Source organism: Rattus norvegicus, chromosome 4, assembly GCF_036323735.1.
Source record: "Rattus norvegicus strain BN/NHsdMcwi chromosome 4, GRCr8, whole genome shotgun sequence".
Taxonomy (NCBI): Eukaryota; Metazoa; Chordata; class Mammalia; order Rodentia; family Muridae; genus Rattus; species Rattus norvegicus.
In genome coordinates this window covers 53,109,844-53,129,864 of record NC_086022.1, presented here as the reverse complement: position 1 = coordinate 53,129,864, position 20,021 = coordinate 53,109,844, and the positions used below count along the sequence as shown (strand labels likewise).

General features: G+C 39.9%; 2 protein-coding genes and 1 long non-coding RNA gene across 13 annotated transcripts in view; 2 read left to right on the top strand and 1 right to left on the bottom strand.

Annotated features, from left to right (window-relative positions):
* Positions 1-20,021, top strand: part of Cadps2 (calcium dependent secretion activator 2) — a 529,199-nt gene that overhangs the window by 145,388 nt on the left and 363,790 nt on the right. The window lies entirely within an intron of this gene.
* LOC134486740 (uncharacterized) lies at positions 3,040-12,615 on the bottom strand. The gene is made up of 4 exons (XR_010066114.1): positions 12,532-12,615; positions 9,543-9,656; positions 8,858-8,987; positions 3,040-3,264 (listed from the first exon to the last, which is right to left on the bottom strand). It is a non-coding gene; the product is annotated as an uncharacterized LOC134486740 (long non-coding RNA).
* Rnf148 (ring finger protein 148) lies at positions 11,740-18,449 on the top strand. The gene is made up of 2 exons (NM_001191082.1): positions 11,740-11,755; positions 17,363-18,449. Exons 1-2 carry the CDS (start codon positions 11,740-11,742, stop codon positions 18,295-18,297), a joined length of 951 nt encoding a protein of 316 aa, NP_001178011.1. The 3' UTR covers positions 18,298-18,449.

Sequence of the window (20,021 nt, the reverse complement as noted above, 5' to 3'; positions counted from 1 at the left end):
CAATGGCAGAATGTTCTCCTTACTTCACATCCTTGTCAGCATGAGCCGTCACATGCTTTAGTGATATTAGCCATCCCTAGAGGTGAAAGATTAAATCTCAAAATAGCTTTCGTTTATACTTGCCTGATGACTAAGGATGTTGAACATTTCTTTAAGTATTTCTTAGTCATTTAAGTTTCCTTCCTTGAGAATTTTCTGTTTAACTATCTACACCAGTTTTAAATTGGGTTATTTGTTTCTTTGATATCTAGGGTTTTGTTGTTCTTGTTGTTGGTTTTGTCTTGTTTTGTTTGTTCTTTATGCATTGTGGGATCAGCCCTCCATTGATTGTATACTTGGTAAAATCTTTTCCCACTCTGTACATCACTACTTTGTCCAAATGATTGTGGCCATTGCCATGCAGAAAATTTGCAGTTTCATGAGGTCCTCAATTGCTGATCACAGTACCTGTGCATTTTTCCTGGGACAATGAATTCCAGTCTCTTCTCTGCTTTCTTTTCTATCAGGTTGACTGTATCTGGTTGTATGTTGAAGTCTTTGATGCATTTGTGGTTGACTTTGTGCAAGGCGATCACTACCAGATCTTTTTTCATTCTTCTACATGCAGGGATCTAGTTTGACCAACATCACTTGTTGAAGATGTTATGTGTTTTATTAAAAAAAAAATCAGGTGTGTGGGTCTTTATAAAAAAATCCATAGTTGTATGGATTTATGTTTGAATCTTCAGGTCATTTCAACAATGTCTGACTTGTGCCAATATGATGCAGTTTTTATCACTATAGGTCTGTTGTACAACTTGAAATTAGGCATGGTGATACCTCCCGACGTTCTTTTATTTAGGATTGTTTTAGCTACCCGGCTTATTTGTTTGTTTTGTTGGTTTTGCTGGTGTGTGTGTGTGTGTGTGTGTGTGTGTGTGTGTGTGTGTTTGTGTGTGTGTGTGTGTGTGTGTGTGTGTGGTGTTTGTATATGAAGCTGAAGGTTGTCCTGAGTTGCCATTTGTTTCTATTCATTTTAACAATTCTGACAGGTATAATAGGAAATTTCTAAATAGTTTTGATGTGTATCTCCTTGATGACTGGTTAAAGAATGTTGAACATGCCTTTAAGTGTTTCTTGGCCATTTGAGTTTTCTCTTTTGAGAATTCTGTTTAGGTATGTAGCCCATATTTAATTGTTGTTTGCTTTTGTTTTTAATATCTAGGGTTTTTAGTTCTTAGTGTGTTTTGTATATTAGCCTCCTATCTGATGTGAAGTGAGTGGGTAGAAATCTTTTCCCATTCTGTAGGTTGTTGCTTTATCTGAATGATGGTGTTCTTTGCCATACAGAGACTTTTCAGTTTCGTGAAGTTATAAGGTATTTTCTTAATTACTCGTTGACAGAAGAGAGCCCAGCTGATTGTGTGTGGTGTAGCCCCAGGCTAGTGATCCTGGATTTTATTAGAAAGCAGAGTGGGCAAGCTATAAGGGAAGGAGAAATCTCATAAGCAGCACCCCTTCATGGCCTCTGTTTCAACCCCTCCTTTCAGGTTCCTAACCAGTTTGACTTCCTGCTTTGGCTTCCCTCACTAGTGACTCAGTTTTTGTAAGCCAAATAAACCCTTTCCTCTCCCTTTTTGTATTTTTAACTGAAAAGCTATAATATATATGTGTAGTGTATTCTACTATGACGTATACTTCATTTGTGGAAAGATAAATCGATTTTAATTTGTGTATCCTGCACCTCATATACTTATTTTTTATGGTGAGAACATAGGAGTACCAAGTTTAGTCCCTCCTTTCAATGAGTTTACTAGAAATTGAACAGAAAAATGTTTTAGAGTTCATAGTAAACAATATTTTACTCCTTGGGAGTAAAATATTGGAGTATAAAACATGTAATAACTCTCCCTACTAGGGCAGTTAGGGCTGATTTGAAATTTTAATCATGTCTCAGTAAAAGCAGACAAGATTTTAAAAATTATCATTATTATGAACAATGTCCACCGTTCGTTTAATAGTTGTACAATTTGTAGGGGAATTTTTCCTTTTGTGTTTTCATTTGCTTGTATGTTTTTAGCTTTGTAATTGCATGGTAGGCTTTGAGCCGTATGCCAGGTAGAAGCTTGGGCGTGAAAGACAGTATGTTGAACAGTTTTGTTTTATTTTGCTTTGCTTCTGTTCGGTCTGATTTTGCTCATGTTAGGATCTAACCCAGAGTTAAGCAAGTACTGGGCACTGAAGATCCCTCTCCCCAGCTTAAGCAAGTCGGCCATTGTTTGTAAGGCCGAACTATACACTGGAGACCTTATTCAGAGGAAGAAGTCTTCAGCTGAGTATTTGTTGTAATTTGCTGCTTTTAAACTTATAGGGCTCAGAAATCCTGTGAACATTGATTCCTTATAGCTCCATAAACTCCATCTGTGGAAGGAGACCTAGCAAAGATGCATTGATCTGTACCTCGAACTCAGCTAGAGTCAGCCAGAGACTAGAAAGATGCGGGGGGGAGGGAGAAAAAAAAAAAGCCCATGAGATGTGTGCACAATTTCTGTACCTCAGTGTGAAAAGGCAAATGACCCCTGAACAATTGTCCGAAGAGCACAAAGCACACTGCGACAAATGGAAGGAACCAAATAGCTTAGAGTGGTCGGAACGTCTCGCCAAGCTCTAGGGGAGAAAGCTGAAGTCACGTGGTCGGAAGGCCCTGTTTTCCCGGGGGAACTCCAGGATAGCTACCTTCCAGCTCTGTCCCAGCTGTTGGTTTTTCTGGCAGTCTTAGGTGTGTTAGAAACTAGTGATCTGACTATAAACCAAGGCAAGACTGACAGCAACACCAAAAGCTGGGAGAGAAGCAGGATTGAGGCTTCCTGGGGCTCACAGTGGGAGCCTGATGTGCCCGCTTAGGACATCCCACCTCTGTAACAGTGGATTCTTCCCTGTCAACCCACACAGTTTCTGGCACTTTGTCTCGGAAGTCCCAGGAAATGAATATCTATCTAACATGTTAAGAGAATCACCAGGATTGAGTTAAAAAAAATACATCACTCTTTTATTCACGAATAAGTGTTTAAATATTTTTATTCAGTATTTTGGTTTTTTTTAGTTTTGGGGTTTTTGAAGTGGGGTTTCCAAACTGAACCCTGGCTACTCTGGCACTCAGTCTGTAGACCAGGCTGGCCTCAAACACATATCTGCCTGCATCTCACTCCAGAGTGCTGGAATCCAGGAATGTGTCACCATACCCAGTTCATTTTATTCTTTCAAAAATACTGAGCATTACAAGTCCTGAAAAACAAACAAATCCCAGGGATTTGAATAAATATTTCATAATAAAGTTCATAAATAAATCAGATGCACACATAATTGATAAGTTGAACAGTATTCCAACATTTGCACATGGAATTTGTTGGAAAACTCCAACAATAAGTTTAATGCAATGAGTTAAAAGCCTTAATTTTTTTTAGTAAAATGGGAGGGGGAATTAACTCTAGCATCTGAAATGTTCTTGACCAGAATCCAGCATAGAAAATAATCCCTTACCTATCTGGACATGATTGTTGTAAAAAAGTTTACTTGTCAAGTGAGATATTCAGATAGTCACTGGAGAAAAATGGCGGGTGGTCCACTTATAAATGACTGTGAGATGCTGAGGAGGTCACTCTGTCAGTAAGGTCCTTGTGAGGAAGAATAAGGACCTGAGTTCAGTCCCAGTGACCGCGTTCTAGCTGGCAAGGTGACAATGGCTGTAATCCCAACACTGGGAGGGGAAGATGGAAGGATTCTTGGGGCTTGCTGACTAGCCAGTGTAGTCGAACCTATAGTGAGTGGCTAAGGAAGATACCCAGCATCAACTCACATAGACACACAATGTACCCACATGCATGTATTCATATACCATAAACATGTACAGTCATAAACGAGATGGGTGGATGGAAGGATGGATGGATAGATAGATAGATAGATAGATAGATAGATAGATGGTATGTGGTGTTAACAGATTATTGTGGTCCAGTACTTTTTATTTCTCATGTAACATTCTTATAGGATATATACCATTGCATGCAGTATAGTGAATTTAAGGTAGATAGACTTAACTGAACTGGAGAGATGTCTCAGCCACTAAGGCTAGGCTCACAGCAACAAAAGAAAAGTAGATAGAATAGAACTACTAGGCAGCAGTCATTTAGAAATGGCTCAGAATCTTTATTGTATTATAGTTTTTAATAGCACTGGCATTGTAAGTTACTATTAGCCAGCCAATTATAAGACCATTATATTTGAAATGTAATGAGAACAGTCCATGAGCGTAGAGCAACCTAGAAAGCGGACAGATTTACTCCCGTATTTGGCGAGAGGCTTCTTTTTTCCAGTCCGCCCTCAGTTTATTGCCCATCCCAGTGACACATCTCATGTAGCGGATGTGTTTCAGTTGAAAGATAAACGTGAAAGATCAAGTTTTGTGTCGTTTACTGTGGATTCCTTCTATAATGTCTCCTACTCCTTGTTTAATTTTATTGGATGACTGATAAGAAGTATAACATGTTTACCCAATGCAAATGTAAGTGAAGCGTCTACAGCAGTTCTAGCTTAAAGCCAATGTAAACAGTTCAGAGTTGTAAAGCCCAAAGAAATGATAAATGCTCTGCCCACATTACATACACATAGGCACTTGCTGCCTCTTCTCGATTTTCAAATTAGCTGTATTACTTCCCCCACTTAATGTATATGGACGATCAATCATTGAGTTGTGGCACCTGCTCCATCTCTGTCAGCTTAACATTCTGTGTTAAATGGACAACAGCAGTAACACACTTCTTGGTCCTACTCAGAAGTAGTTTCTTTATGTGGATTATACGTTTATCTTTTTGCTTTTCACAGGACTATAGCCACGTCTTTCCCTTAGATTTCCAAAGAGCTTCTGAGCCATTAGTGACACGAACACCGTTCTTGTAATTTTACATGAATTCGTAATACAACAGCTGGTAAAACATTCTTTGTTAATATCTTCAAGATTATGGTGCCAAGAGATTTAACCAAAGCTTTCATTCTTTCTTAGTGTTTTTTTTTTTGGTCTTTTTTTTTTTTTCAGAGCTGGGGACCAAACCCAGGGCCTTGCGCTTCCTAGGCAAGCGCTCTACCACTGAGCTAAATCCCCAACCCTCTTTCTTAGTGTTTAATGCGAGGTCCATGGGTATAAGAATGCAAAAACAATTTCTTTTGTTTGATCTTGGCCTGGATCTTCCTAATAACCGTGTTCCAGCTATTTTCATGCATCCTTTACAGAGCTCAGAGTACAATGTCTGTAACTGGCAACTATCAGCTCTTTAACTATTAAAGGATGTCATGTAAACAGACGTCTGATCCTCAAGAGTGGATATGTAAAAGTGATAACTGGTACTTGTGTCAGCATAGCGACTTCTTCAGAGCTGTAAGATAAGAAAATTCCTCGAAGACTTGGGAGGCATCATCTGGTAAATGATTAGAGTAGCACTGCTGTCCACACATCTGTGGTGGTGTGGTACTCGTGATGTATGTGGGTAATGATGATGGATGGTCTGGCGCTAGGGAAGGGACACCATAATGGATGAGGCAGCCAGTGTTCTGTGTACTTAAAATGTTGTACTTTGTCTCATTTAGTCCTCATAAAATGTCCTAAAGTTTTCTGAGAGTTATTACACCTGAAGTACAAGTGTATAAAACCCAAGACAAGTATTTTTAGGTAACCTGCAAGGACGGTAGAGCTAGTAGAGATTAAAAACAAACAAACAAAAAATTAAGAGCAAGTCTGGCTCCGGTAGTAATGAGATGATGTGAAAATTTCTGTTCTTTGCAAGAGCCAGGAAAGCAGTGGGATATGTGCTGGTACAAGACTGTAATCCCAGTACTTGGAATGGGGAGACAAGAAGATCGTGAGTTCCAAGCCAGCCTGGGTTATATGATTCTGTCTGGGAAGCAGACTGTAACTGAAAGAATTAACGATGAAATGTTAGGTAAAACAAAGATGTGTGTTTACCTACAGACTGAAAACTCCATGAGTTTTCATGAAGGAAGCATTTGCTGTGGTCAGATGAACTACATGGGGCTGTTTTGTTTTCATTCATAAGATACGCAGCAGGAAGTGAGATCCTGATGTCACAAGAGTATATCATGATAGGGATCATTTTTATCTCTCTGAAACTAAATATTAAAGTATATGTCCCCTTTGAGATGTTGAAATCCAAATTCCAAAATGGATGGAAACCGGAGGTGACTAGGACAAAGGTCAGAGCCCATGAGAGCGGGGCATGGACCCTGATGAAAGTGACCCCAGGTACATTCTTCATCCCTCTACCAAGCGAGGAGGCAGTAGGTAGGGTACCATCCAGTAGATAGAAAGGAACCTCCCTCTAGATCCTAAGCCTCCTGTTATCTTTGGTTTGCCAAACTCCAGATCTGTGTGGATTATGTTTTTGTTATTTTTAAGCCACCGAGTGAGTGTTTTTCTGGCACTTCAAAGCTTGCCTAGCGTTTATCACAACAGAATGCCACCTTACTGAGTGAGATAACAACCCTCACCTCATCTTTGAAGCCCTGGGTGCATGGTGACATCACGAAGATAGGATCTGTTCATACGCTCTCTCTCTCTCTCTCTCTCTCTCTCTCTCTCTCTCTCTCTCTCCCTCTCTCTCTCTCTCCTTTAAATCACTGCTCTACTTCCAGCAGCTAGACCTATATATATGTTTGATTCTTAATTAACAACATAAATGAATGAGTAAAAGAATCAACTGTGGAGGCATCCAGTAGGGGGTAAGCTTTTGGACTATATAACAAAAAGGAGTAGGAAATCATACCAGTTACATGAATTGCAATGAATATATCAAAATATATAAAAAGATAAGTAGATATTTTTATATAGACTAGTACACTAGGCCCAAACAGGAATGCAAAGGAATATATTAAAAATGTCAACTGGAAATAGAAGCACAACCTTTAGAAGAGGGTAAAAAGATAAACACTTTCTTTTAGCATCCGTTAATTAAAAAGAAAACCACAAAGAACTGTGCAAGTGAGCACAGAAAGAGTTCAAAGCCAGCTTTCTCTTGAAAGTGTGAGTTACACATCACACATAACAAAAATGGGTGTATATGTTATCATTTTTGCTGTATTAGGAATGCAGATTTTAATTTATATTATATTGCATATGTGTGTGTAATAGGTATTCTACATATAAATATAACCAAAGGTAACTATATATTATATACACAAACACACACATATGTGGATGAATGGACAAAGGAAAAGAAATTGGGTGGAGACTGTATTTCTGGATAGAAAGAATTCTAACTGGGAGAAGTTTATAACTCATAGAAATGTTTTCTCTGTTAATGCTACTACAATAGGCACACCTATACATAATGTGATACAGGCTTCTGATAATGGCTCTTTGTGATTTATGACAACCGATATATATATATATATGTGTGTGTGTGTGTGTGTGTGTGTGTGTGTGTGTGTGTGTGTGTATCTGTGCCCATAGGTCTATTTCTGTATGTTTTATGATAAGATTGATATAGACTGATGAATGTATATGAATGAATATATTCATGTAAAACAAATTAAAGTGGGGATTTTAATCAATAAAGCTGGCTGGGTGTATATTAGAACTCTTTGGTTGTATTTACATGTAGAATACCCATTTCAGAAACAGATGTCGGAGGAATTTGTTCTTGCATTTGAGATGGAAGATGTTAGACAGATGCCCTTGATCCTTTGATATTTAAGAAGCCTGTTTCCGGACAACTGTTGTCAGTGTAATTCTTAGCTGAGGGAACGGTTGTCAAATGGTTGCCTCTTTTGTTTTTCATTGGGAGTCATATAAAGCAAAGTCTGTAAAAGCTTCCATATCTTAATGTTTTGAAGAATAAATACTTAGAAACTTAGAAAGTCAAACATTTGTCAGGAATCTTGAATAGCTTTTCTTGTGACAGTATAGGGATGAAATGAGGAAAACATTTTCTTTGGTCTTTTTCAGATTGAAACTTTCCCTCCCTCCTTTCCTCCCAGAAAATCCTTCTCCCTTACCCTCTGATCCCTTTCTCCTCAGAGAAGGGGAGACCTCTCATTGACATCAACCTGCCTTGGCTTATCAAGTTGTAGTGGGACTTGGCAAAACTTCTATTGAGGCTAGACAAGGCCATCCAGTTAGGGGAAAGGGATCCAAAGCAGGCAACAGGGTCAGAGACATCCCCTGCTCCTGCTGTTAGAAGTCCCACATGAGGACCAAGCTGTACATCTGTGACTTATGTGTAGGGGTAGCAGGTCCATCCCATGTATGTTCTCTCTGGTTGGCAGATCAGCCACTGTGAGCCACAAGTTTTTATTGTGGTGTCCTTGACCTCTCTGGCCCTTTCAGTCCTTCCTTGCCCTCTTCCTTAAGATTCCCAAAGTTCTGTTTGGCAGTGGGTCTACATGGAATATAAAACAAAAACATAAGAAAGAGAGAGAGAGAGAGAGAGAGAGAGAGAGAGAGAGAGAGAGAGAGAGAGAGAGAGAGAGAAACCAAGACAATAATCCTACTATTCACAAGATGGTTTACAGGATGCAAAATTGCGGACAAACACATCAACATCTCATCATATATAATGGATGACAGAATGATTATAAAATCAATGCATCACAGGAATAGGTTGTGTTGGCTGGACAGACTAGGACAAATGAATCTTGAGGGATGAAATGAATGTGATTATGTGGGAAATAGAAAAAATAAATTATATGGGTCCAGGGATGATGAGGACCCATTCACTGAGAATCTTCCCAGCTAGCAGTATTCTCGGGGATACTTCATCTGATACTTCACTACATCCTACAAGAAGGAACATTGATCGTGTGGCCTTCTTACCTTCAGAAGGTAGCAGAAGTGAAAGTTCTACAGAGTTGCCACACAGCCTGGTGGTTCGGAACAGTTCCTGGGAGTGTGTATGGTCTATACTATTTTCTTCCTTTATGCATCCTTGGAGGAATCACATTACCTAAAAATGAGAATGGGATTTTTGACCTGTGGATTGAGGAAAAATTCAAGTGTTCTAAATGGAAAAATACCCGTGATCTCTTCAGGTGCTATTTCAGACTGCAGCAGGCTCACTTGAAGTTCATGTCCACTCTCTTGGATTTAATATCATAGGAAGGCCAAGCTCATGCAAAACTCTAATGATGATTAATGGATTGGGAAGGTTAGGATCCACTTTAGGTTTTAGAAAACATTAGATGTGTTGCACCTCCAGAAGAGCATCCATATCCATTATGTGTTTACCATCAGATCTTAGTAAGAAATAGACTGAATAGATTATCCGCAACATCAGAGACATTCTCTTGATAATTCAAAGGATTCTGTTTGGGCATATTTAATTCTTTTGTATGTTACCTATTTTTCACCCTGAAAGAAAAATCTAATCTAAATGGTTTATATGAAGATGATTTTGATCTAACTTCAAACAGAAATAATAACCTTGTGTTTGCTTTAGATTAATCAATAATTCTTATCTCTTTAATGAAAATAGCTACAGTGTTACATATGCCTTAATTACCTCTGCTGGTATCATAAAGTTTCTCCAGTTCACTGCCACACTGTCTTCTACTTGCTAGGTTGAACGAGAAGGAAACGTTTCCAATTTGGTGGTAAAGATTTGTAGATCTGGAATCTTAGTTCACAGTGAAGAAAAATAATGTAACTTTGATTTATGCTCGTTAAAATAAAATGGCATTTTGACATAGTCTAAATATTCATCTGTCTTTTCACTCAAACGAAACTACAAAATCAAGTTGTGTATCAATCAGATCTACAGAATTAAAGATTGTTATATTATTCACAGTCTAAGTATTCTGTACTAAGTGATCACCCTTATGAAGACCTCACTAATTAGGAAAATGTATTGTATTAAGAATGTCCTAAGGCGGAATACAGAGGATTTTAAATTTAATTCAGCATTTACTCAACAACCGTTATAGCTCACAATGGTGTACACGTTGTAAAAGGATTCTTAAAGGTGAAGAAAGCAATCACAAGGTGGGGGGAGTAAGGGAGAGAGGGAGGGAGGGAGGGATGGAGGGAGGGAGGGAGGGAAAGGGGATGGGAGTGGGGTAGGGAAGAGGGGAACATGATCTGGTATTGAATGGGGGGGAAAGGACTGAAGCCTTGAGAGCCAGCAGAAAGAATGGAAATAGGCAACCTCAGGAGGTAGGAGTGGTGGGAATCCTCCAGAATGTACCAGAGACCTGGGAGGTGACAGACTCTCAGGATTCAAAGGGAGAGACCTTAGATGAAATGCCCTATAGAGGGGGCAGAGAGGGAACTTGTAGAGCCCACCTCCAACAGAAAGACAGGGCATCAAGTGAAGGATGGCATTGCCTCTGACTCCATCATTGTTCCTGTGTGAAAGAACTGCAGGGATGGAAATGGAGAGGAGCCTGAGGAAAAGAAGGTCCAGCGAGAGGCCCAAGGTGGGATCCAGCTCAAGGGGAGGCCCTAAGACCTGACACCATTACTGAGGCTATGGAGCCCTCACAAAAAGGGACCTATCATGACTGCCCTCTGAAAGACCCAACAAGCAGCTGAAAGATTCAAATGCAGATGTGTGCACCCAACCAATGAACAGAAGCTGCTGACCCCTGTGGTTGAATTAGGGAAAAGCTGGAGGAAGCTGAGGAGAAGGGCAGCCCTGTAGGAGGACCAGCAGTCTCAACTAGCCTTGACCCCTGAGATCTCTCAGACACTGGATCACCAAACAGGCAGCATTTATCAGCTGAAATGAGGTCCCCAACACATGTACAGCAGAGGACTACAGGGTCCGGGTTCAGTTAGAGAAGATGCACCTAATGCTCTAGAGACTGGAGGCCCCAGAGAGTTCAGAGTGGGGTATTAGGGACATCCTCTTGGAGAGGAGGGGGTTGGGGAGATGGGTGGGGGGAGGTATGGGATGTGGAACAGTAGGAGGGTGAACCGGGTGGGGGATAAAATCTGGAGTGTAAAAAATTAGGTGGCATGTTTTTATATCCCTACCTCCAAAGTAAATGAGACCCAGACTATAAGATTTATTTAATTAGCTTTATAACCCAATAGCTGGGCAGTCAGTGATGTATTCTAGTCCTTTAAACTAATCTGGCTAATCCCCCTCTTCCTGTTTCTCTTGCCCCACCCCTGGCTGGCAGAAGTCCTGCCCTCTTCTCTTTTCTGCTTCATCATTGACCGATCAACTTTTATTGGCAAACCAGACACAATGGAGAGCAGTGTTTACATAAACGTGAGATAGGAGATACTTGACTTAAATGTTACAATGCCATGTCTGGTTTCCAACAAGACACGAGGGCAGAGAAATCAGCATTTGAATAATACAAGAAGAATCTTTATACTGAACAAAAATATTAGGTCCACACATGTGATGCTAGAATATCGTTACAACTGAAGCAAAAATAAGATTCTTCTCTGCTCTTCAAATTGGAACAAGATGGATAATCTTATAGACTTCCTGTGTCACCCCAGCACTTTGTGCCATCTCCAAGAGTGAGCATCTCTAATTAAGGAGGCTATGTCTTGACTGGGAGCCATCATGGTCTTTCAAGGCCTATTCATGTCACTGGTCTTTTAAAAAAATTATTTCTTTTACTTTCTGAGATTATAATATAGTGATATCACTTCCCCTTCCCATTCTTCTCCCTGACAAAACATACCCTTCAGAGTCATGGCTTCTGTTTTCATTAATTTTATATATATATATATATATATATATGTGTGTGTGTGTGTGTGTGTGTGTGTGTGTGTGTATGTGTATATGTGTATTATATATATATGTGTGTGTGTATATATATATACATGTGTATGTGTGTGCATATATGCATAAATATAAAATTATATAAATATATAAATCTATATATAATATACCATTTATATTATAAATAATATGTAAATATTATATATAATATATTATAAACATATACTTCTAAGCATAAACTGCTCAGTCTGTATAACATTAACTTGTGTGTATGTTTTCAAGGCTATCCATTTGATATTGGATAAGCAATTGATGTGCTCTTCCCTGGGGAAAACTATTTCTCCCACTCCCAGCATTCCTCAGTTGCCTTTAGTACTTTATATAGGATTGAGGTCAGGTCATTTTGAGTCACACAGCTCCCTCTTTTAACTTTCATGTGTCTGCCTAGCTGCCGATGAATGTCAGATATCCTCAGCTTTCTCTTGATGGCCTTTCTCTTCAGTATTTTAACTCCCCTCTGCTTATCAAGATACCCTTGTTCACTTCAGGATAGCGGGGGACAAAGCGGGACTGTGACACTTCTGCTGAAGTCTGCTGGCTGGCCTGTTGCCAGGCACACAGATCTAAGGGGTATAGAAATAAGTCTGGCCAGAATAGGTGACACCTGTGTGACGTGTGGTGTGCCGGTTGTTTTAAGAGGAACGGAGGAAACACTAACCTGATTTAGTGGAAGAAATGAAAATGTAAGGATTGATAGCACAAAATGAGGATGGATGGGAAGAAAGGAGTAGGCAGTGCAGAGACTTACATCATTCCTAGAAACCGTAGGGACAGACACCTGGGCTTTCAGTAAACGAGAACAGCACTATAAGTTTGCTGGTTTTTTTTTCCTAGGGGGAAGAAAAAAAAAAAGCAAAATTAAGAATAACCAGTATCTGGAAGATAGAAGAGTCAGAGAGCATAGCTGTGTAGCCAGACAGAAGCAATGGAAGGTGTTCACCCCATCGGGTGGGGTGTCTGTGGCAATCTCCCACCCAAGTAAAGTCAGGACAGTGTTACAGTGTTGGAGAACTATGACAGCTTTTCCCCCTGGCCAAATAGCGGTATGCCCTTGTAGCAGTATGTAGTATGGGTTCCATCTCAAGGAACAGGGTTTAAATCCACTGGAAAGGTGCTACCCAGCACTTCCTGGCCTTCGTGCTCTCCCCAATCCCATGCCTTTTTTTTTTTTTTTTTTGGTAGATCTATGAAATGAGCTTGATCACTGTGATCGATATAAGTAAATCTCAGTTTATCAGTTTATCTTGTGGAGAAATCCATTCCTTGCTGAGTACATGGATGGTGGGCGGTAACATTACCAGTCTTATAGTCTGCCAATGGAGAAAACTAGGAAGGGGAAGGCAAGCACTCAAGAGAAGCAGCAGCTACAGGATCTAAATTCCTGGAATCTACGCAAGGAAATGCTTACACACCCACTAGCCAGTACAAGCACAATGTGCTATCCACACAAAATACTACCATAAGACAAACTCAATACAGCCCTGTTCCTTACTTAGGATGGCACAACTATAAGAGAAATGGTTACAAAAAGACCGAAGGTATATACATAATATGTATTTGAATACAGTATCCATTTCTAAAATAGTCAGACTCTAAGTGGACACCAGAACAATCCAGCAGCTCACACGGAATCTTTAAAATCTGCTGCTTTCTATGTTTAGACTATTTAGAAGACGCTCTTTCAGATTGAGGGTAGTTAGAGGTGTTTAAACTGCGCTCTTCTAATTACCACATATGTTTTATTGAACATGTGAGTGTTATGACTAAGTTAGTGTAATTTTCCAGAAAAGGACTACATTGCTATCTACAAGAATTACAAACGTGCAATTGAATAAAATATGAAGCAATTTTTTTTTTACTTTAAAATGAAAGGGTTTCGTCTTCAGAAAATTCTCTTTTGTCTTTAGTAAGCCACTTTGAATCAGCATCCTGTTACCCTTAGGTCCCTTTGTGATGTTTTTCTCTTCAGAAAACAAACAAAAATAGACAGTAAACAAACAAAAAAAATGTCCTTTGTTTACCTTATGTGCCAAGTGTGCCTTTAGGTTCCCAGAGAATCCTTGTGAGCCCTGACCCTGGACAGAATGAGCTGTGGGTTACTTTAAAGGGTTTCTTTGGTTTTCCCTGTGTCTTACAGACGTTGTCAGGTGCACTATGGACCTGCTTGTTGCTTTTCCTTTTCAGAGGTGTTATTTCTGAAGGCACGAGTATTTTGTACCATCAACAGTCAAAAGTTAATAAGAGTGGAGATGAGTTGATTCACTACCCCTGTTATGCAATGATGGTTATAATGTTCTCAAAATTTCCCTTAGAGTCTGACTATTTTAGAAATGGATACTGTATTCAAATACATATTATGTATATACCTTCGGTCTTTTTGTAACCATTTCTCTTATAGTTGTGCCATCCTAAGTAAGGAACAGGGCTGTATTGAGTTTGTCTTATGGTAGTATTTTGTGTGGATAGCACATTGTGCTTGTACTGGCTAGTGGGTGTGTAAGCATTTCCTTGCGTAGATTCCAGGAATTAGTAGCTGTTGCTTCTCTTGAGTGCTTGCCTTCCCCTTCCTAGTTTTCTCCATTGGCAGACTATAAGACTGGTAATGTTACCGCCCACCATCCATGTACTCAGCAAGGAATGGATTTCTCCACAAGATAAACTGAGATTTACTTATATCGATCACAGTGATCAAGCTCATTTCATAGATCTACAAAAAAAAAAAAAACAAAAACAAAAACAAACAAAAAAAAACGAATTTGTAAAGGAGTTCTAGCCAAAGACATTAAGAGAAGGTTGATAAGTATCTGGGGAAAATCTTTTCCCTCTCTTTTAAAGGGGAATGTGGGAGTCAAAATGTTGCAATTGCACCTCTGGGTGCTGTGTGCCTATGGATAATTAGAACAGTAACCAGCCTGGGAGTTCACCAAGGGAACCAACTTAAGAGGAAAGCCAACATACTTCAGAAGGCAAATAGATGTTGTTAAAAACAAAAACAAAAACAAAACAAAGCAAAAACAAAACAAACAAACCGAAAGAGAGAGAAAGAGAGTTTGAACTATGGGATCTACTGAACTAGGGAGTGTGTGTTCAGTTTCTCTTAATCTACCTGCAAGGGTCAGTAGAATAAATAATTTGACATCTTCAAGCGTTCAGAGTCCACGTATTTGTTTTAAAAGCAATAGATTACAGTGGCACCAATTATCTATTCCTTCTTTCTGCCCCATTTAGCTATGCTGGCCCCAGGTTAGAAGACTCTTTGCTCTAGTTCCGATAAAATGGGTGCAGTTGACAACCATCCCTCATGGGCTCATGGCGATGCTTAAAAAGAGCTGTTCTGTTTCTGTGCTAGGGGAGACAGTGGAAGTAGAGGCACATCTCGAGGGCATCTTACTTGCCAGATCTATTGATAATGACAAAAGCTTGCTGTGTGGCAGGAGCTCAGAATTTATTGTGTCTCAAGGATGAGCAACTCTGGAGAAAGTTCTCCTCTCCTAAGACTACTGTTAGCACAAGGCTTCCTAACCTTTGTGACATTTTGAGTTAGGTGTCTCTAAGTCATTAAGAGGCCACTGCCAGCATTTGATGATGTTTAATGGCATCTTTGGCTTTTAGCCGTGATGTGCCAGTAACATTTCCCCATTAGTGTGATAATTTTAAAGTGTCTCTTAAAAATAGAAGGTATCTCCTCAGAAGGCAAAATTGCATGTGTTTCATAGCCACTGTTAGATGCATGAAGCGTTTTGTACTAGGACTATGGTGTGCCCTGGGCTTGTTTAACCAGTGTGCCCTGGGCTTGTTCTTGTTATACCAAGAAGAATTCAGTGAACCTATAATTTTTTAAAAATTGTTCCTTTCAACCAAACAAGGAAACTCTTGCTTTGAGCCATACATGTTTTGCTATTTAAACTTTTCACCCCTCCAAAATCAGCAAAAGTTTCTGGATGCATTCAAACAAGGCGATATCTGTTCCACCGGAAAGACAGAGAGGCAGGAGGGTTAGGAGTTCAAGGTCGTCATTGACTACTTATCAAGTTTGAGTCCGCCTGAATAATCTGTCTAAAACCAACAAACAAACCCTGGAAAATATAAAAGCCAAGTCATCTTCCAGAAGCAATCAACCAATTCAGCAAGTACCCCGCTATTCTTGACCAGTTTTTACTTTTTCACTGTCAACAGCGTCAGACACTAGTTCACACCCTGAACATGGGAAACTCCTGTAAAGAGAGTTCCGTTGCAAACTGAACCACACATAGATACAATTGTAGTAAGTGAGAATTTGACCAATATCCATCTTGCAAACAAATATTAACTAAAGAATTACGGCCCAGTAAGTACAAAGGATACTTTTGTCAAAAACATGCTATCCTGACATGCCTATGGTTCTAGTCATACAGCCCATTCTGTGCATGAGCCTCGTAAGCAAATGGTCTTTTCTCTCTGTGTCCTCAAAGCTTTGCAGCCTACCAGTTGCACAGAAGCTCTCCTGTACCCGGGAGATGAATGTTTGAATGAGTGTTTCCAGTTGATTATCTGTGCAAAGATTTTGGGCAAGGATTCAGAGTGAAAGCAAGTGTCTGAAAGGCTGCAGAGTGGCAGTACGCTTCTCATGCCCTGGGCCATCATCCGGAGTCCTGGGATAGCATGAGAGCCACCTAACACACCAACTGCTCTAAGGATGGTCCCCATTGCACATTATCTTTCTCTCTATACTTGGCACTTCCTGTCCACAGTTCTTGCAGCCATTCATATATTTTAATTGCTTCAAATCTACTCTCAGTGTATAATAGTAGGATCGTGTTAGTTCTTTTTATACGGCATATGTTTTCATACTTAGTGTTTGTGTAGCACATAGTAGGTATTTTAATAACAGACCCGATGAACAAAGATGTATTTGCCTTGTGAAGTTAGTCTGTATCAGAAAAAAATATATGCTTTTTTTCCTTTATTCCTCATGTTAAATCTTCAGGCTAGGCATTAGCATTTAACGCCAAAAGACAGTTGGGGTGATTTACTCCTGCTGTCCATGGACTGGCCAAGTATTAAGAGAACAAGCACCTGGCCAGAAACATTCATTCATGTGAATAAATAGTTTGTATTTATTATATATCATATACATATCATATATAAAAAGTAAATTCAACTTGTGTTATTTTTAATGTTGACCACATTTATTCACTAATTTTGAGTGTGTTATGAAAGTATTTGTGCTTATATAACACAAAATAATGGCATGTAATCTAATGTTAATACATGAACACACGCGTATGAATGCCTACCTCTTGAATTATTGCATAGTAGCCTTTTGACCAATAGGATCTCAGTATGCATTGTTCTAATATAAACTCCTGGATTGGCTCGACAACCTCTGATGTCACAATTTACCCATTAGGAAGTCATAAGTTTCCTGAAATCACATTGAAGTAATAACATCTCTTGAATTTTCATTATAAGATAAAGTACCAAGAGTAAAAATGGTGGAATGAACAGGGTATCGTCCATCTTGGCAGACCTTCTTGATTTATGCGCGTTAGTCATCTGCTCTTGACAGCGGAAGCTAGTTCCGTCACCTCCCTTTACAGCAGATGTCACAGTTAATGGAGGAATGAACCCACCTGGACTTACCCCTTCAGCTCATAGGTCTGTTTCCTCTCGGCTCTTGAGACTTAGTGTCTTCTTACTGCTTAGCCTCCCTGACACCAAAGGAAAAGCAATATGGACTGCTCATCTGAATATTACCTTCCAGGTGGGAAACCGGATCATATCGGAGCTAGGAGAGAGTGGAGTGTTTGGGAATCATTCGCCTCTGGAAAGGGTGTCTGGTGCTGTGGTACTTCCGGAAGGGTGGAATCAGAATGCTTGCAGTCCCCTGACCAACTTCAGCAGGCCTGATCAGGCAGACTCTTGGCTGGCCCTCATCGAACGGGGAGGCTGCACTTTTACTCATAAAATCAATGTGGCAGCAGAGAAGGGAGCAAACGGGGTGATCATCTATAACTATCCGGGTACAGGCAACAAGGTATTTCCCATGTCTCACCAGGGAACGGAGAATATAGTTGCAGTGATGATCGGCAATCTCAAGGGCATGGAGCTCTTGCACTTGATCCAGCAAGGTGTCTATGTGACGATCATCATTGAAGTGGGGAGAATGCATATGCCGTGGCTCAGCCACTATGTTATGTCTCTGTTTACCTTCCTGGCAGCCACAGTCGCCTACCTATTCCTGTACTGTGCCTGGAGACCCCGAGCACCCAATTCTTCTACCAGGAGGCAAAGACAGATAAAGTCTGATGTGAAGAAAGCTATTGGTCAGCTGCAACTTCGAGTGCTCAAGGAAGGGGATAAGGAGCTAGACCCAAATGAAGACAGCTGTGTTGTTTGTTTCGATATATACAAAGCCCAAGATGTAATACGTATTTTAACTTGCAAGCATTTTTTCCACAAGACGTGCATTGATCCGTGGCTTTTAGCCCACAGGACGTGCCCCATGTGCAAGTGTGACATTCTGAGATCTTAAGAAGCCCAGAGATCTTTCCACAGATTAAAATTAGGCGGATTTGCTCACTGTGCCGTCCATCCAGAGAAGACATGACCCTTAGTTCCTCTGTCCTGCCACGGAAGATGAAATTTGTGTGCTTTGAAAATAAAGCTACCTATCACGTCCGTGAACTCTTGCCTTTTTAATTATTTTAATTGTTAGACATTGTTGTCTTCCTCCAAATAAGGAGGTTGGTACATGTTTAAAACAATACCCATCTTAATCGTCACCTCACTCAGATTAAGGTACTGATCTGGTGGGAATTTCTGAGTTGTTACAAGGTTTTCTTTTTAGCATATTTATCTGGGGGACTTGGTTTTAATACTTCATCTCACTTTTTTATTCCTAACGGTTGACATCTCTGTTTAATAAACTCCACTATAGAATTAGATTCTGATTTATATTGTCATGGTTAGTTAATTTCATTATTATCCAGAAAATCTGATTTCCAAAGCTGTGGATTGAATGGGGGCTACTTTGTTCTAATTACTTTAGTGGATAACATATGTTATAAAAGTTTTAAAGGGTTTCGGGCCTCATTTAGTGTGCAGTGGTGGAAACGTTCACCTGTTTGCCAGAGGTCTTTAAATCCTGGCCTAGTGAGTCAGCCATGGGGACAGTTTCTTTTGCAAGCCTCCTCTGGGGGTTGCCAGAGTGTAGAGAGTATCTCCTAGGGCCTTTGACAACAGACAGAGCTAAACATTTTTGTTCAGTTTCCATTCCAATATTATGTGTGTGACTCATTTCTCTCACCTTTCTGGTGGGTGGATAAACACCTGTGTATTCCTAAAAAGCCGAAAGACTAGTGTTTGTGATGTGGGTGGAAAAAAATCGCAGTCTTTGACATTCAATGTAGATGGCATGTGCTGAGTCTGCGGAAGTCAACACACTGTTTATTGGCCTTTCTCCATGGATTTGTGTATAAATGGGGTCAGTGGTTGTTTCTATAAGAGGAATCGACCATTGTGGACTGGAAGTTCTACACTAATATTCTTTCTGATTTATGCCACTCTTTTTGAACACTTGAATTGATTAGTTTTTTAATTAATTTTTTAATTTAATATATAATGTATTGATTAATCTTTCTCCAACATCTGTGTCCTTCTCATTCTGTAAATCTCCACCTCTCGACACTACTAATCCCTTTTGGTTATGACATATATAGTTTAACCAGGGCTACTTGGATGACTACTCAATAAGAACCACCCTCTGGGGTCTGGTGCCTTCATCGGTGGGTTTACAACTGAAGCCACTGGTTCCCTTTTCCCTGAATTCATCAGTAAGAAATAGTTCTGCAGTGGGGAAGAGGATCCCCTGAGCCTCCCCTCCAACTCTGCCTTACTGTTGGTGACTACTCTTGTGCAGACCCAATGCCAACATCCATAATTTCAATGGTATGGCTTGCCCAGGAGATAGTGTTTTGAAGTTTTTCTCCCTGTCTTACATTTTATATTTTTTTTTCCTACCCTCTCTACCACATTGTTTCCTGATTCTTAGCAGGACCGTCATAAGTTTCTTATTGGGGGATGAACACTTAGTTTCAACACTCTGTGTAGCCAGGAGACTCTCTTCACCACCATTCACTAAAAAGAGGGCCTTTTGTGATTGACACTGAAAGCAGTAGATATCTATGGATATCAACATGGTTTAAAAGTCAGCTTTCTAAAACAGCAATGTTATATTCAGTTCCTTTCCCAGACGTG